The following is a 12,901-nucleotide window of genomic DNA, read 5'->3' as shown; positions in this document are numbered from 1 at the left end:
CACAAGTCTCTGAACTGAAAGTAAAATGTTCCACAGATTCAGAGCAACTTGAACTTTAAGTGGTATTTGCCCTAAGGTCTGCTATAATTTTTACCCTTTTTCAATACACAGATCACCAGAGCTGAGGTGTACTAGTTTGAGCTGAAAAACCCTGACAGAATCCTAAGCCATTGTTTTTCCATACTTGACAAAGCCCTTAACCTTTGTGCATAACAAATATTTCTAAGAATGTCAAAACAAAGCTCTATTTTCTTCACTAAACTTCCCATCTTTTTGATGAAGAAAGACTTTTTACCAAGGCTTGTAAATGGCTTTAAACTGAAAGAGGCTAGGTTTAGATTGGACATAAGGTAGAAATTCTTTACATTAAGGGTGGTAAGACACTGAGACACTGGAACAAGTCGCCCAGAGAAGTTGTGGATGCCCTGTCATTGGAAGTGTTCAAAATCAGGTTGGATGGGGTTTTGGAGAACCTGATGTTGTGAAAGATGTCCCTGGCTATGACAGGTGGGTTGGAACTGAACGATCTTTAAAGGTTCCTTCCAGCCCAAAACATAGTATGATTTAGTATGAATTTATATTGCAAATGAAAAAGCACTAACACAAGCTAATAACGTATTGTATAGTAATTTTAATTTTATATCTGGCTAATATTGAAGTGTCAGCAAACTGACAGGCAATCTCATAAAAAATACTGAAGTAACTGTTTGCAGCTTGTTCTCCTTTAGTTGCAACACTGTCTTACAAACTCGTAGGCTGACTTGCCAATGTCCTTTACCCAGAAGCTAAAAAAACCCCCAAGCTTTTATCTCTGCCAAAGGAAGACACCAGCACCCAGCCAATAAAAAAAACATGTACATAGTTTTGATTATTTTTTTAAAGCTTTTAGTATAACTGAATCAATTTAATCCTACAATCTATCTTACCTAATGGCAATAAACATTCAAATTATGAACATAAATATCATCCATATTCATGATCCTTTACTTGCTAGGTAAAGAGCATTGACAAAAAGAATTGCTTTGTTTCAATATTATTGTTAGAAAGAATTTACATAAGCAAACTTTTTGGGTGGGTTTTTTTCTAGTTCATATTTATAGATTTCAGTTGACTGAATAGACTATTTCTGATTTTCACATATAAAGACAAGAAGTCAATGTACATCTGTGGAAAACAATTCCTAAGGCAAGAAAAAAAATATCTTACCCCAGAGTGTATCATTTTCGCACAATCCACTGCCATTTTTCCATATATTAAAATATTGATGCTGTTGATCCGTGAACACAAGTTATTCAAATCTAGAGAAAGAAAAGCAGAAGCAATTCCAGTCACCATACCTTCTCCAAGACAAAACAGCAATGGAAAGGGATTTCCAAAATAAGTTACTCTACAGCATAACACTTTCCATTCCGATTAATCTACAAATAGAAAATCCTTTCAAATAGTTATCCAACTTCTTTTATGTGATAACTATAGGTATATCAAGCAGAATATTCTTCATTAAGAGGACCTATTAAAATGTGTACATTAAACAGAACTGACAAAGACTTCCACTTGGCCAATTCAGTGTATAGTGTGAGAGAGGAAATACTATCCAGTCACATTTGATTTTTTACATGAACACAAATCATATTTTAGAACTATATAAACTGGAGATGTTCCAGGACACAGACAAATAAAGAGCCTTCCACGAGGACTGAAGCAGAAATTACATTATTATTCTAAGAGTTTTCTACTTTTTACTGTTTCAAAAGCAACACTGATTATTTAGATGTGCAAACCTAGTTTTTGAGGCTGTGGAAAATGTGCAGGAAATCTCATCCCTCCTGAACAGTCACATGAAATTTGGAAGACTCAAAGAAGGTTTGCCTCCCTCTTTGGGAATCCTGAAGCCAGTAGGGAAACTGACTCAGGTCCCATCAATTTCATTCAGCTCTGCTAACACCAGTTACAAGCAACATCACCAGGTAGGATCTGCAGCCCCCAGGCTGGTGTTCAGACACAGTCACAGAATTTGTAGAATTAGGAAAGCTCAGAGGGAGCAAGTGATGTTTCTCTAATTAGTGTAAGGAAGCAGCTGAGAAGAAAATAGAAAAGAACAGAAATCTTGAATTCAGCTGACTCCTGACTAATGACGTCCTCCTCCCTCCTGACTGGAAGGGTGATGAACTTTTGGACTTAAAAGGGACTACTGTTTTTTACTATAATTTATTACATGATGAACAACTTAAGAAATGGAATTTCACCTGATCAGTCAGGTATTCTAATATAAGCAGACACATTGAAAGACTTATGTGCTTACATTAAAACAGAATGAAATACAAATATTTTGCTGCTAATCAACATACCAACCTATATTAAATGCGCACTTACATAGTAAGCGTGCATTTTTCTTATTCCTTCCTTATGATAAGCAGTTTAAAGATACACTATTAAAGCTGTACATATAGCTAATGCGTTTCCAGGGCAGTATGTTAAAACATTCTGCAACGAGAACTCTACTGAAATATAAAGACTCTATTCTTCCCATTAACTTAACTGGCATAAGTTTAAAGTAATCTTGTTTCTGTAGAAAATGAACACTTTTAAAGTTTAAATATAACATTTTACTGAACACAAAAATAAGCAGGTACTAGTGATGTAATAGCATGAGGTCAAAAAAAGTGTCAAGTAGTTCAACAAAATAAATCTAAAATGTATACTTAAATATAGTACCTTGAAGAACAATCTTCAAAAAGTCAGTCCCATCTCCAAGTTTCACTAATGGGTGGGAAAGAACAACTATTCCCTAAAAAGTAAAATAAAAAACAACAAACAAAACCAACTGTGAATTGTGAACTAAGACTACACACTTACTGGAACAGTGATAATAGCCGAAACAGCAGTAAGCTAAAAAAAGGTAGAACTAAAGTGCAAATTACCATCTGAATTCTTTAAAAAAACATGAATAAAACCTGATAAAGACAGCACTGAAGAGCAATATTCTTGAGCTTTAACAAAGGAAATATGACATGTCGACACTACTTAGATGCTATGACTAGATGACAAGCTTAGACTAAACAATGGAATAGTAGCTATGGAAGTACCTTTACTAGTTACAATAACAGCACAAAGGCTACAGTTTTAGCACAAAACCTGAAAGACAGCTAAAATGGTAGGGTGATCAAAATCTTAAAAGATACAGCACTTTCTCAAAAAATGTTGGCAAAGGATTACAACAAGTATCAAAACAAAATCACAGTCAAGGAATAAAAGATGTATATGAAGTTGAATAATCTTCTGTGAAAAAAACTGTACAGCTGAGAGAACAGTATTACAAAGTTCTGAAACTGTAGTGACTCATTAGTCAGCAATACAAACACTCTAAAAGCTGCAAAGTTTCTGTTAATTAGGTAAAAATACTCTATAGTGAAGTTGAAGTTACAAGAAGCAAAAGTCACAGACCAGCAACTTCAGTGATGTTAACATCCCTTTGGAATAAATGTGTTTTGAAAGAAAGACCTCTCATCTAAAAAAGGTTCTCCTTTTAACAGTAGCAAAAACATTAGTCAATTGTACTCTTCCAAAGCATGGCAGGTAAAGCACTGTATCCTTCTCAAGGATAAAACCACAGAAACTTCTTCAATAAAGAAAAACTAAAAAAAAATTAAAACAGACTATATAAAGTGTTTAGAGAACTACACGAACAGCACAGGAAATAAAGTCAAAGGTTTCTTGTAATGAGATAAGCAGGGGCAATCTTTCTATAAATGCACAAAAGCAACTTTAAGAGGACAGTCAGGTAAATCATAATGATTTCAGAGTATATACTCAGTGGGTAGCTTGTTTAATATAGTCGTAAACATTTCTTAAGCCAAAGTAGGATTATACACACAGTAGCAAATTGTTACTGTAGAGAATTTTTACAGTAAATTTAGTTCTACAACATGTTAGTTGAGGAGAAATCCAAATCAAATTCAACATTTTTACTGTTTTATAAAGAAATACTAAAACTTCACAAAACAACCTTTTTCAACCCAAAGTATATTTTATTACACTAAAAAATCGCCATGTTGAATTACATTTAACATGTACCATATTGTTTTATTGCTTTTGAGACAGCAGTGCTTCAAGACCAAACCAAAAGTCAAAAATCTATGACCATATGTTTTTAACAGGTAAAGTTCCTACTTTTCCACAGGAAAGAGTAATGAGTTCTGTAAGGAGACTAAAGTATCAAGTACTTACTTTAACAATTAGCATCTGCAAAATTATGCCAAAACAGCACAGAGTTAACTGCTCAGAGACAAATTTTGTCTTTAAGCAGCAAAGGTATTTATTTCGTGCAATGTTGGGGAGCTAGCTGATTCGCACCGGACAAAGTAGCTCCAAAGTTTTCAGTGAAAAGTTAGGTATTTCACACAGTTTTCGTGAGAGGTTACATCTTTACATACATATTCATTTGATTTTGACATCCAATCATTCTATTCATAATAGGTGGGATCTAGGTGGAGAAAACCTTTCAACTTTCTTTGTTCAGCGATTTCCTGACTCCTGGTCTCCTTATCTCCTTCAGGTGCCCACCTTATCTTTTCTAAGTATTCAGAGTACATTCCTTTAACATCCAGTGGTACATTCCTTTACTTGTCAGTGGAACCTTTTCTTATTATTCAGAGTACATTCCCTTCTCAATACAAACAGACCATCACCTAGAGCGTTGTACCAAACATCCTGACTAATCTTTTTAAGACCTTGCTCTGTTTCAAAAATAACATCTGAGATCTGTCTATGAATACTTGCAGAAAGATCTGCCACTTGTTTTCCATATTACAACTTTGTTTAATATTTCAAATATTATATATAATTGCTCTTGATGAGATTGTATGCCCTGAACTGTACTCACAGATAAATAAAATACTACAGAATTTTTCTTGTAATAACGTCCTTGTAACGAAACAAAGTCACCTCAGGAACAGTCTGTATTTATACATACATTTTTTTCTTACTAAAGAAATTTCAGTCTGTCCAAGCCTGCTATTTAAAGGCAGAATACATTGATGAGACTGCTTTCTGACCTTTTTTACTCATTATTTTTCCTTTTACCTTCCAGTACCCTTCCAACGAGTTTTCAAATTCTGGGACCACATTCTCTGTTATAATAGTCTGGCCCCACTACTTTCTTCTGTATCCCAAATGACGTACGGAATTAAACTCTATAACTCAAAAGTTATAAAGTAGGTATGTTTATTGCGCGCAGATGCACGGGGGATCGCTCCTCCACAAGCGTGCATGCCCGAAGTGACGAACCATCTCACATTTATACAATAAAACAAATGAATATTCAATTAACGCCTATACATATTCGTTACCTTACTCTCGCTTCGTATGTTAATTAGCTTATCAGTCCTTTGCCTGGAATGTGGTGGTCTTGCAGGTTTGTAGGTGATTCATGCCCTTGTGACCATCTGATCTTCTCCAGCAAGAAGACTTAGCACTCCCTTCCTCTAGATAACATTGGGATGTCTCTCATCCTTTTCTCATCCTTTTTATAAATAGCCCCTCTGTTAGAGGAAGAAGGGTAGGTGTCTCCTCAAAGCTGTGTGACTATGTGACCAGACACCATACCCACATTCCTTGAGCAGACATATACAATCACAATCGATGTCCATTGTCCCTATTTCACACTATTTCTCCATATCACAAAGGCGTATGCTCTAGGTCTCTTTCTCAGCAGAAATACTACCCACTGCTTTCTCAACATGCCTGAAACTCTCGGGCTCCAAATTCCAACAAAATCTACTTTAGCAAAACCTGCTCAAATTCACTTTTCCCCCACAAATCCTGCACTGTTTATTGAGCCCATAGAGAAACCAACCCCTCCCCATTCATTATGCCACTTAGACAGTCTCAGACTGACCACGTGCAATTCCTTTATTGAATCTGACTCTTTCCTTGCTGCAGCCTCATTCCTCAGTCTGGTCTAACAGCTGACTTGGCAGCTGATTTTCAGGTTTGGTTCAGCTTTGCCACAGCAAAAGCCAGAGGATGATGAAGTAATGGGAGAAGGTATCAAGTTCAGTTAATGGTCATCGTGACTAAGGATGTATAGATGTTGCTCATGCTGTGTTCCCACAAATTTAAATTAAATTTTGTATTGTTCAGAGAGATGCCAGGAAACAAAACAGTTTCAGAATAACCAAAGGACTGAGGCACACAAGCCAGACAGCAGCATCCTAGATGCTTTTTGTTGTTTTTTCCCGTAACACACTTCATGAAAATCCTCCTCTCCCCTTCCTCCCTCCTCAAAGCAGGACCTGATCCCTATTTTGGCAGGTCTACTGACAGTGTGCTGTGCCACTGCTAAGATAACCTAACATCAGTGCATTCTAAGGTTTGCTTCAAGCTCAGCCTGCAGAACTGGATTTTCCTACACATTTAATGATGCATTAGCACAGCTTTATCAGCTGTCCCATTGCACTGAGCACATATCAAGCCGTTTTAGTCACCTACTAATCCGTGTCAGCAGCAGCATGATGTTCTTTCAATACAAGGCAGAAGTCTGAGAAAGATTCCATACACCTTCTCTTTCCACAATGGGCTATAACACCATGTATGCTTTAAAACATAGTCTGGTAACAATTGTTCCGCTTTCCTAATGGAAACATTTATTTTCGCAGAAACATCTTCTAATATATAATACATTTTTGTCTACTTCATCATTTCCTTTGTGAACAAGAACCCCTGTTTTCCCATGTCAGGGGTGCTTGCAGACACAGCTTTTAAAAGCAGGAAAACCTGTATGTCCTACAGGTGAATGGGGACAGAAAACTACACCCTGAGAAATAGAACCCTCATTTACTAGCAGCATTGGTTTATTGATGTTTCCATTTTGTTCTCTTACAAGACCTAAGGTAAGCTGGATCATTCTCAATCAAATCACCTCCTATCACACCCTGCTTCCAAAAAGGGCAGCTTTGTTTTTTGTTTTACCTGATTATGCTACTCCTGGCATCTCTTTGACACCGTAACAAACCAGTTCAGAGAGGAGAGCAGCAGCAAACTACCCTCTCTTCATCAATATGGACAGCCTTCTGCCACTTCATTTCTCATGAATGGACTCAATCACAGGGTCAGGTAAGCACTAGAACTGGAACTGCAAATATACAGCTGGGGAAGCAAAAAAGTTTTTTTGATACAGAAAATGACTAGGCCAGTTCAGCTCATATTATTTAAAATATTTGTGCCATTTTTTAAGGATGCAAACCACCTAAGGTTTTATACTGAATGTTTGCTTTATTTTTTTATTTGTTTTCTCTTTTTTTTTTTTCCTGTAACAGCCTGAAGGCAAGCCTGGGATGATGTGGATTTCCTGCCACTTAAGCACCAGAGATGATTAAAAGTATTTCAGAACCATTCACAGAAAAAATTGAACAGGTTAAAAAAGAAAACTCTCAAGAAGTGACACCACATTTTACAGAGTATATTTGTTTTAGGGAAGAAAAAATATTTCTGCACTTCACTAGTACCCTAGGTTTGTACTTCTAATCTTAAATATATGTGGGACTACTGTGAAGTATAAATGCACACTTGGTAATGGCAAAGAAACTAACTGTGTCTTGGTGCAGGTAGCTGCCACAGAGTCCTCTTCATAACACCGGATATTGCATTCCTTCACACAAGAAAGGAAAACTGCTTTAGAAGTCATTATCTGAAATCTGATCTTTAAGTCTGATCAGGATGGTAGTGTTTATTACTACTTATTTAATATTAAAATACCACCCCTACAATCCCTCCATTTTCAGCACAGCTTTCTGTATATTAATGTGGTTTTAAACAGGTCCACAGTTTAGAAAACAAGAAAAAACCCATTCTTCTAAAATTTAAAGTGTGCCAGTTTAAAAGGAAGGGGCAGAACTATGAATCAACGAAGTCAATAGCAACATGCAATGAAGTACAACAGGGTCATAGTTTTGCATTGCTTAAAGATATGCAACAGATGCACACAAAGAAACACAACTGCAGCAAATCACCAACCAGGCTGGAATATGGAGCTCCCTTATAATTATAGCAGGAGCTATTTCAAAGCCAAAACTCTTATTACTAACTTACCTGAAAGTATTTGTTTGTATGATCAAAGCCTTCTTGCAAATGTTCCAAATCCTCCTCCTGCAGATGGCTTGGCAGTGAGGTTTCAGATTCTCCTTTAACAATCCTCAGCAACTGAACAGGCATAGCTGCTTTATCTAAACAAAAGTGATAAATAGACTCCTGAAGCTACACCTCTTGTTCAAGTTAAGAGTTACCAGAAGTTGCAATTTCCTCAGAAAGGGGAGTATTTATCTAATTCATAATAAGAAAGCTTAATTACGTAGGCCAAAAAAAATCTTCAGAGGGACTGTCCTCATCTCTTATTACCATGAATAGCAGGAACAGAGAAAGTAACATTTCCTTGGCAATAGACAGCCATCCAAATTATTCTGCAAACATTCCAAATGCTGCAAATGGTAACAAAATGTTACTTTATATACAAATGCAAAGGGTAAACAATGTGAATACTTCACATACAGAAATGTACACTAAAAACCAAGCAGGGACTTCGAATGACCCAGTCCCAGCACAGGTCATGGATAAACAGTCTCTATATTCAGGTGTTTGCCTGTAAGATAATTTGATTGCATCAAAGTAAAACATCTGTCATTTTAACTTACAATGAACAAAATACACCTATGTACAGATTAAAAAACTGATCAATGTATCAGGTAGAGAAAAAATAATAAAGAACAGAAGATGGGCATCAGCTTTTTTTCTTAACATTTAAAAGCAGTAATAGCAAAACCACCTCTGGTTCCTTAAGCTACTGTACCTAGGCAAGAAAGTATTCATTTAAAAGCAAAATACATTCTATCAAGTCTGATAAATATCATATCTCAAATAGGAAAAAATTAGCACCTGACTTGTGGGTCTTATTTTAGATTGTAACTTAGCCTTTGAAAACCAGTCCTCCTGTACTCCAAAACGCAAAGCGGCCCCAAGAATTCAGGAGAATAACAAGGCCATGCATCTTCACTGCTTACATTATAAAGTAGGGGATTATATATTGTAAGCCAACAAGCAACTTGTTTCTCTGTAACTTCCTCTCCAGCGTACATTAAATAAGGAGGCCTTATTACAACATTCAGAAGACACAGCGGCTCCAGGAGGCACCTTTACTTAAAATGCCATAGATTCTGAGCAACAAGCATAGCTTACTAAGAGAAAAAAATCCTACAATATGTTTGAAGGACTTTATTTATACTTGTCCTTCTCACTTGCAGTTCCACAGTTTAAACACACACAGACACGAATTAGGCTGCCAGGTATGATCTGGAGTGTATGTACAAGAAATAAGGAAAGCTTTCAGGTTCACAGTGTTTTGCTTTCTGTGTGAACTGATTAAAATAATTAGCATTTCCTTTTAGGTGTAGCAGAACCCAGATACAAGCTCTGAGAGCCCAGCAATTTCAGTGTTTAAGACAAAGCATACATCCAAAGGCTTGTGCACTTACAGAATCAGACAATGGCTCTGCAAAGAGGTTTAAAGACTAATTTTTGACCTTTGCACTGCAAAATAGACATGACAAACGGATCAAGTCGACCTCCTGTTAGAACTGGGAATCACTTCACTGTACATTCTGAATATACAAGTTACTGAATTCTTTCGAGCAAGGAGAATCTCTAGGATTCAGTGATAACCAACTGAACTTTGACAGATGGTAACAAATCAGAAGAAAACTCATTTCACTAGTAATGGAACGATGTTCTATAAACCTCATAGATCTGAGGACACATAGGAACAAGTAATACAAGGAAAATAGGGTAATGACAGTCAGAATTAACATCTCTGGGTTTTGTCTCCCAGATCAAGATAAACAAGCATTCTTCTGGAAGAGGACAAAGAGATCACAAAGCAAGACTTCTCCCTATTGTCTTTTTCTGATTAAAAACTCCATCATACTAGTCTTCCATGTCCAGATGCCTAAAATATTAAATTGTTATTTCTTTCAGTAAAAATTAATCAAGATACATTTAAAAGAAAAAAATAACAAAAAATATCAAACTGAGTCCCTAATAGCACCCTAAATTATAAATAAGATGCAAGACATGCTTTACCACTTTTAGTTCATACTGCCAAAATTCCAAAATATAAGTGATTATTAACAATGGAACTCAATTGTAACAGCTGCAAGCCCTTAATCTTGTAAAAACACAAGGCTAAAAAAAAAATCAGCATATTCATATTCTACATCTTGACTCCTGAACTGATTTCACGAAGGAGGAAGTCAAAATTAGATCTGCTTTTGTTATAGTTTGATGTCATCGTAGTACATCCATCCAGTGTGCAGCACAGCAAATAATTAACACCCCTTTGCCTGAATTACTCAGATCCACCCAACAATTGAGCCTTTGCTCAAACGCAGGACACACTACTGGGTCCTGTCTCTAGCTCTTGCTACAACAAATGAACTGTTCCTCTGTACCCTCCTCTAGAACACAACTTTTCTTCAAGCCCTAATGAGAGATTAGCTTTGAGGCAGAGAAGCAAAGAAAACATAAGTAGTAAGGTGTAAATTGGAAAGATTACTCCCATCTCTACAACCAAGAAATACTTCAGTGACACATCAAAATTATATAAAGAGGATTAATGTCACGTCAGGAAAAGCAAGGTGTAGTGGTCAGAGGCATGAGGAGATTCCTCATCTATCAAAGCAGATGTGACTTGCAGAGAAATGTGTAAATTAATTCTCCAAATCAGAGAATAAAACACACTATTGTGTGGAGCTCTGGAGGAAACCTCACCAAAGTTTCATAAAGAATAAGGAATAGCCAAAAGCATCAGCTTCTTATTGATGTGATTAGTCAAAATGGTATCTTTAGATATCAGTAGATATCTGAAGCCCCTGTAAACACAAATACTAGTCAGCTCAGTATTTGGGCCAACTGTGCAGAAGTTAAAACAATTATGAAATAGATAATGGCTCACTCTAAATGTGCACACATATAGAGATACAGCCATACGCTCTTTATATAGTTTATGTGAAATTTTCTCATTAAAATGAACATTTACACCATTGAACAACACACAAAGTACAAAACTACAATAAACTCAATCTGCGATCTTTGGTCGTACTGATTTAAAGAATCACTTTACCAATATACAAGTGAGTGGAGGTTATCTTTATTCGGCAGCGCTGGGAGCATGGGGGATTGCTCCACCAAAGTCACGCACACCGAGGGAATCTTTCAGCCCTCTCTTTATACAAGTCACTCATGTCTATTAATTAACTTTCCGGGAAGTCATTAACATATCTCGCACAACATTCCCTATGTCACCTATTCAAGGATTTAGTACATCTTCAAGTTAACAATATTAACATATCTTGTGTCTGGACAATTAGCACACTCCCTATGTCACCCATTCAAGGCTTTAGTACATCCTCAAGTTAACAATAAGGGTCTCCTCAGACAAACATGAGCACATCGTTCTTTAAATAAATTGTATATGGCCCATTATTCAGTACAGCAGTCTTAATGAAATCCAGACTACTCGTGAAGACCAAAGTCTGTAGTCTAGATTTTTTGTAATAGTCTAAACTTGTAACTTGTCATTTCCTTGAGAATTCTTAGGAGAAAACGCCATGCCAGATAACTAAAACAGGAGGGAAAAACCAAGTCAGCAGTGTAACACATATTCTCTTAGCTGCAAGGCTTTAGCTTGCTGTTGCTGCAGATCTTCAGGCACTTATCTTCTGGAAATAAGTCCTAAGTTATTCTAATTCTTAATACACAGCTGGTACTTCTTTCACTAGAAATTTTAGTTTTAAAACAAGCCAACAAAAAACAAAGAACCGAAACAAAATATCTTTTATTAGTTTCAGATTAAAATTCAGTAATCTGATAGCGTGCTAAAGCGGCCACAATTAAATGTTACCTGAGGAAACCCGATTCTTACGCTGCCGTTACCCCTGCAACATTTCCCCTCTAGAAAGCGGCGACCGCGCGCAAGCCGCGCGGAGCTGAGGGAGGCGGGGCTGCGGCGCGCACGCGAACCGAGACCGCCTCAGCGCGCCAACCCCGCCACTGCCACGGGCCAGGCCCTTAAAACTAAGAGTTTCTATGTATTATCACAAGCGTATTGACAGCAATTGATTTTCAGTACACTCAGCGTCAACGAAGAAGAAGCGAAAAAGAATTTTTAACTCTTAAAGCACCGTGCTTTTCAAAGCGGGGATTCGAGGGCCGCAGCAGAGCGGCGCGAAGGGCAGCGCGGGGGGGGCGGAGGCGCCCGGCAGCCGCAGGTCTCACAGCGGAAGGCAAAGCCCAGCAAAGCACCGGGGCGGCACAGGGCAACGGGGTCCCCTCTTCCGCCGCCACCCGCCCGCTCCCCTCTGCCCTACGGAAGGGGCAGAGCACCCCACCGCGCCCTGCCCGCCGGCACCGCGGAGGGCGGCCCGCGACCTCGCCGGTACCTGTCTCACGGCGCGGGCGGAGAACGCACAGCCCGGCAGCCGCCTCCACGCTTTTACGCCTGCGCTTACGCCCGCGCCGCGCGGCCGCGGCCCACCGCGCATGCCCAGCCGTGCTCGCTCATGCGCGCGGCGGCGCCGCCCGCCCGCCTCGGGTGGGCTCCGCCAGGGGGCGGGGCGAGCGCGCGCGCTGCCCTCAGCGGGGGCGGCAGAGGGGGAGGCGGGGGGAGCGCAGTGTCATGTCCGGCCTGGCCGTGGGCTCTGCGGCGGGGTGGCGAGGCTCGCCAGCGGTCGTGTCGGTGCGGGCCTGCTTGCAGGAGCTGTGCCGGCCCTGGGGGCGGCTTTCTCCCCTCCCGCCCTTCGCCGGGCCTTCCCCCGCCTCCGGGCGGGCTGCGGGCGGGCTGGGCAAGCGCCGAGGC

At 39.0% G+C, this 12,901-nt stretch overlaps 1 protein-coding gene across 3 annotated transcripts in view; it reads right to left on the bottom strand.

The window, feature by feature from the left end:
• The window catches only part of POT1 (protection of telomeres 1), a 75,916-nt gene extending 63,301 nt beyond the window's left edge, over window positions 1–12,615 (bottom strand). For 2 of the 3 annotated variants that reach the window (XM_055807949.1, XM_055807950.1), the window contains exons 1-4: window positions 12,486–12,615; window positions 8,089–8,222; window positions 2,716–2,788; window positions 1,207–1,298 (exon numbers count right to left, since the gene is read on the bottom strand). In XM_055807949.1, coding sequence (XP_055663924.1) covers window positions 1,207–1,298; window positions 2,716–2,788; window positions 8,089–8,211 — 288 coding nt within the window. In that variant the 5' untranslated portion in view covers window positions 8,212–8,222; window positions 12,486–12,615. Of the gene's footprint in view, window positions 1–1,206; window positions 1,299–2,715; window positions 2,789–8,088; window positions 8,223–12,485 lie in introns of those variants that run through there. The other variant, XM_013302724.3, reaches the window with a different exon arrangement.
• Window positions 12,616–12,901: the final 286 nt, after the last annotated feature.

Source organism: Falco peregrinus, chromosome 6 (assembly GCF_023634155.1).
Source record: "Falco peregrinus isolate bFalPer1 chromosome 6, bFalPer1.pri, whole genome shotgun sequence".
NCBI classification, from domain to species: Eukaryota; Metazoa; Chordata; class Aves; order Falconiformes; family Falconidae; genus Falco; species Falco peregrinus.
Note: the sequence above shows the minus strand (reverse complement) of the source record. Positions and strands in the feature narration are given on the sequence as shown.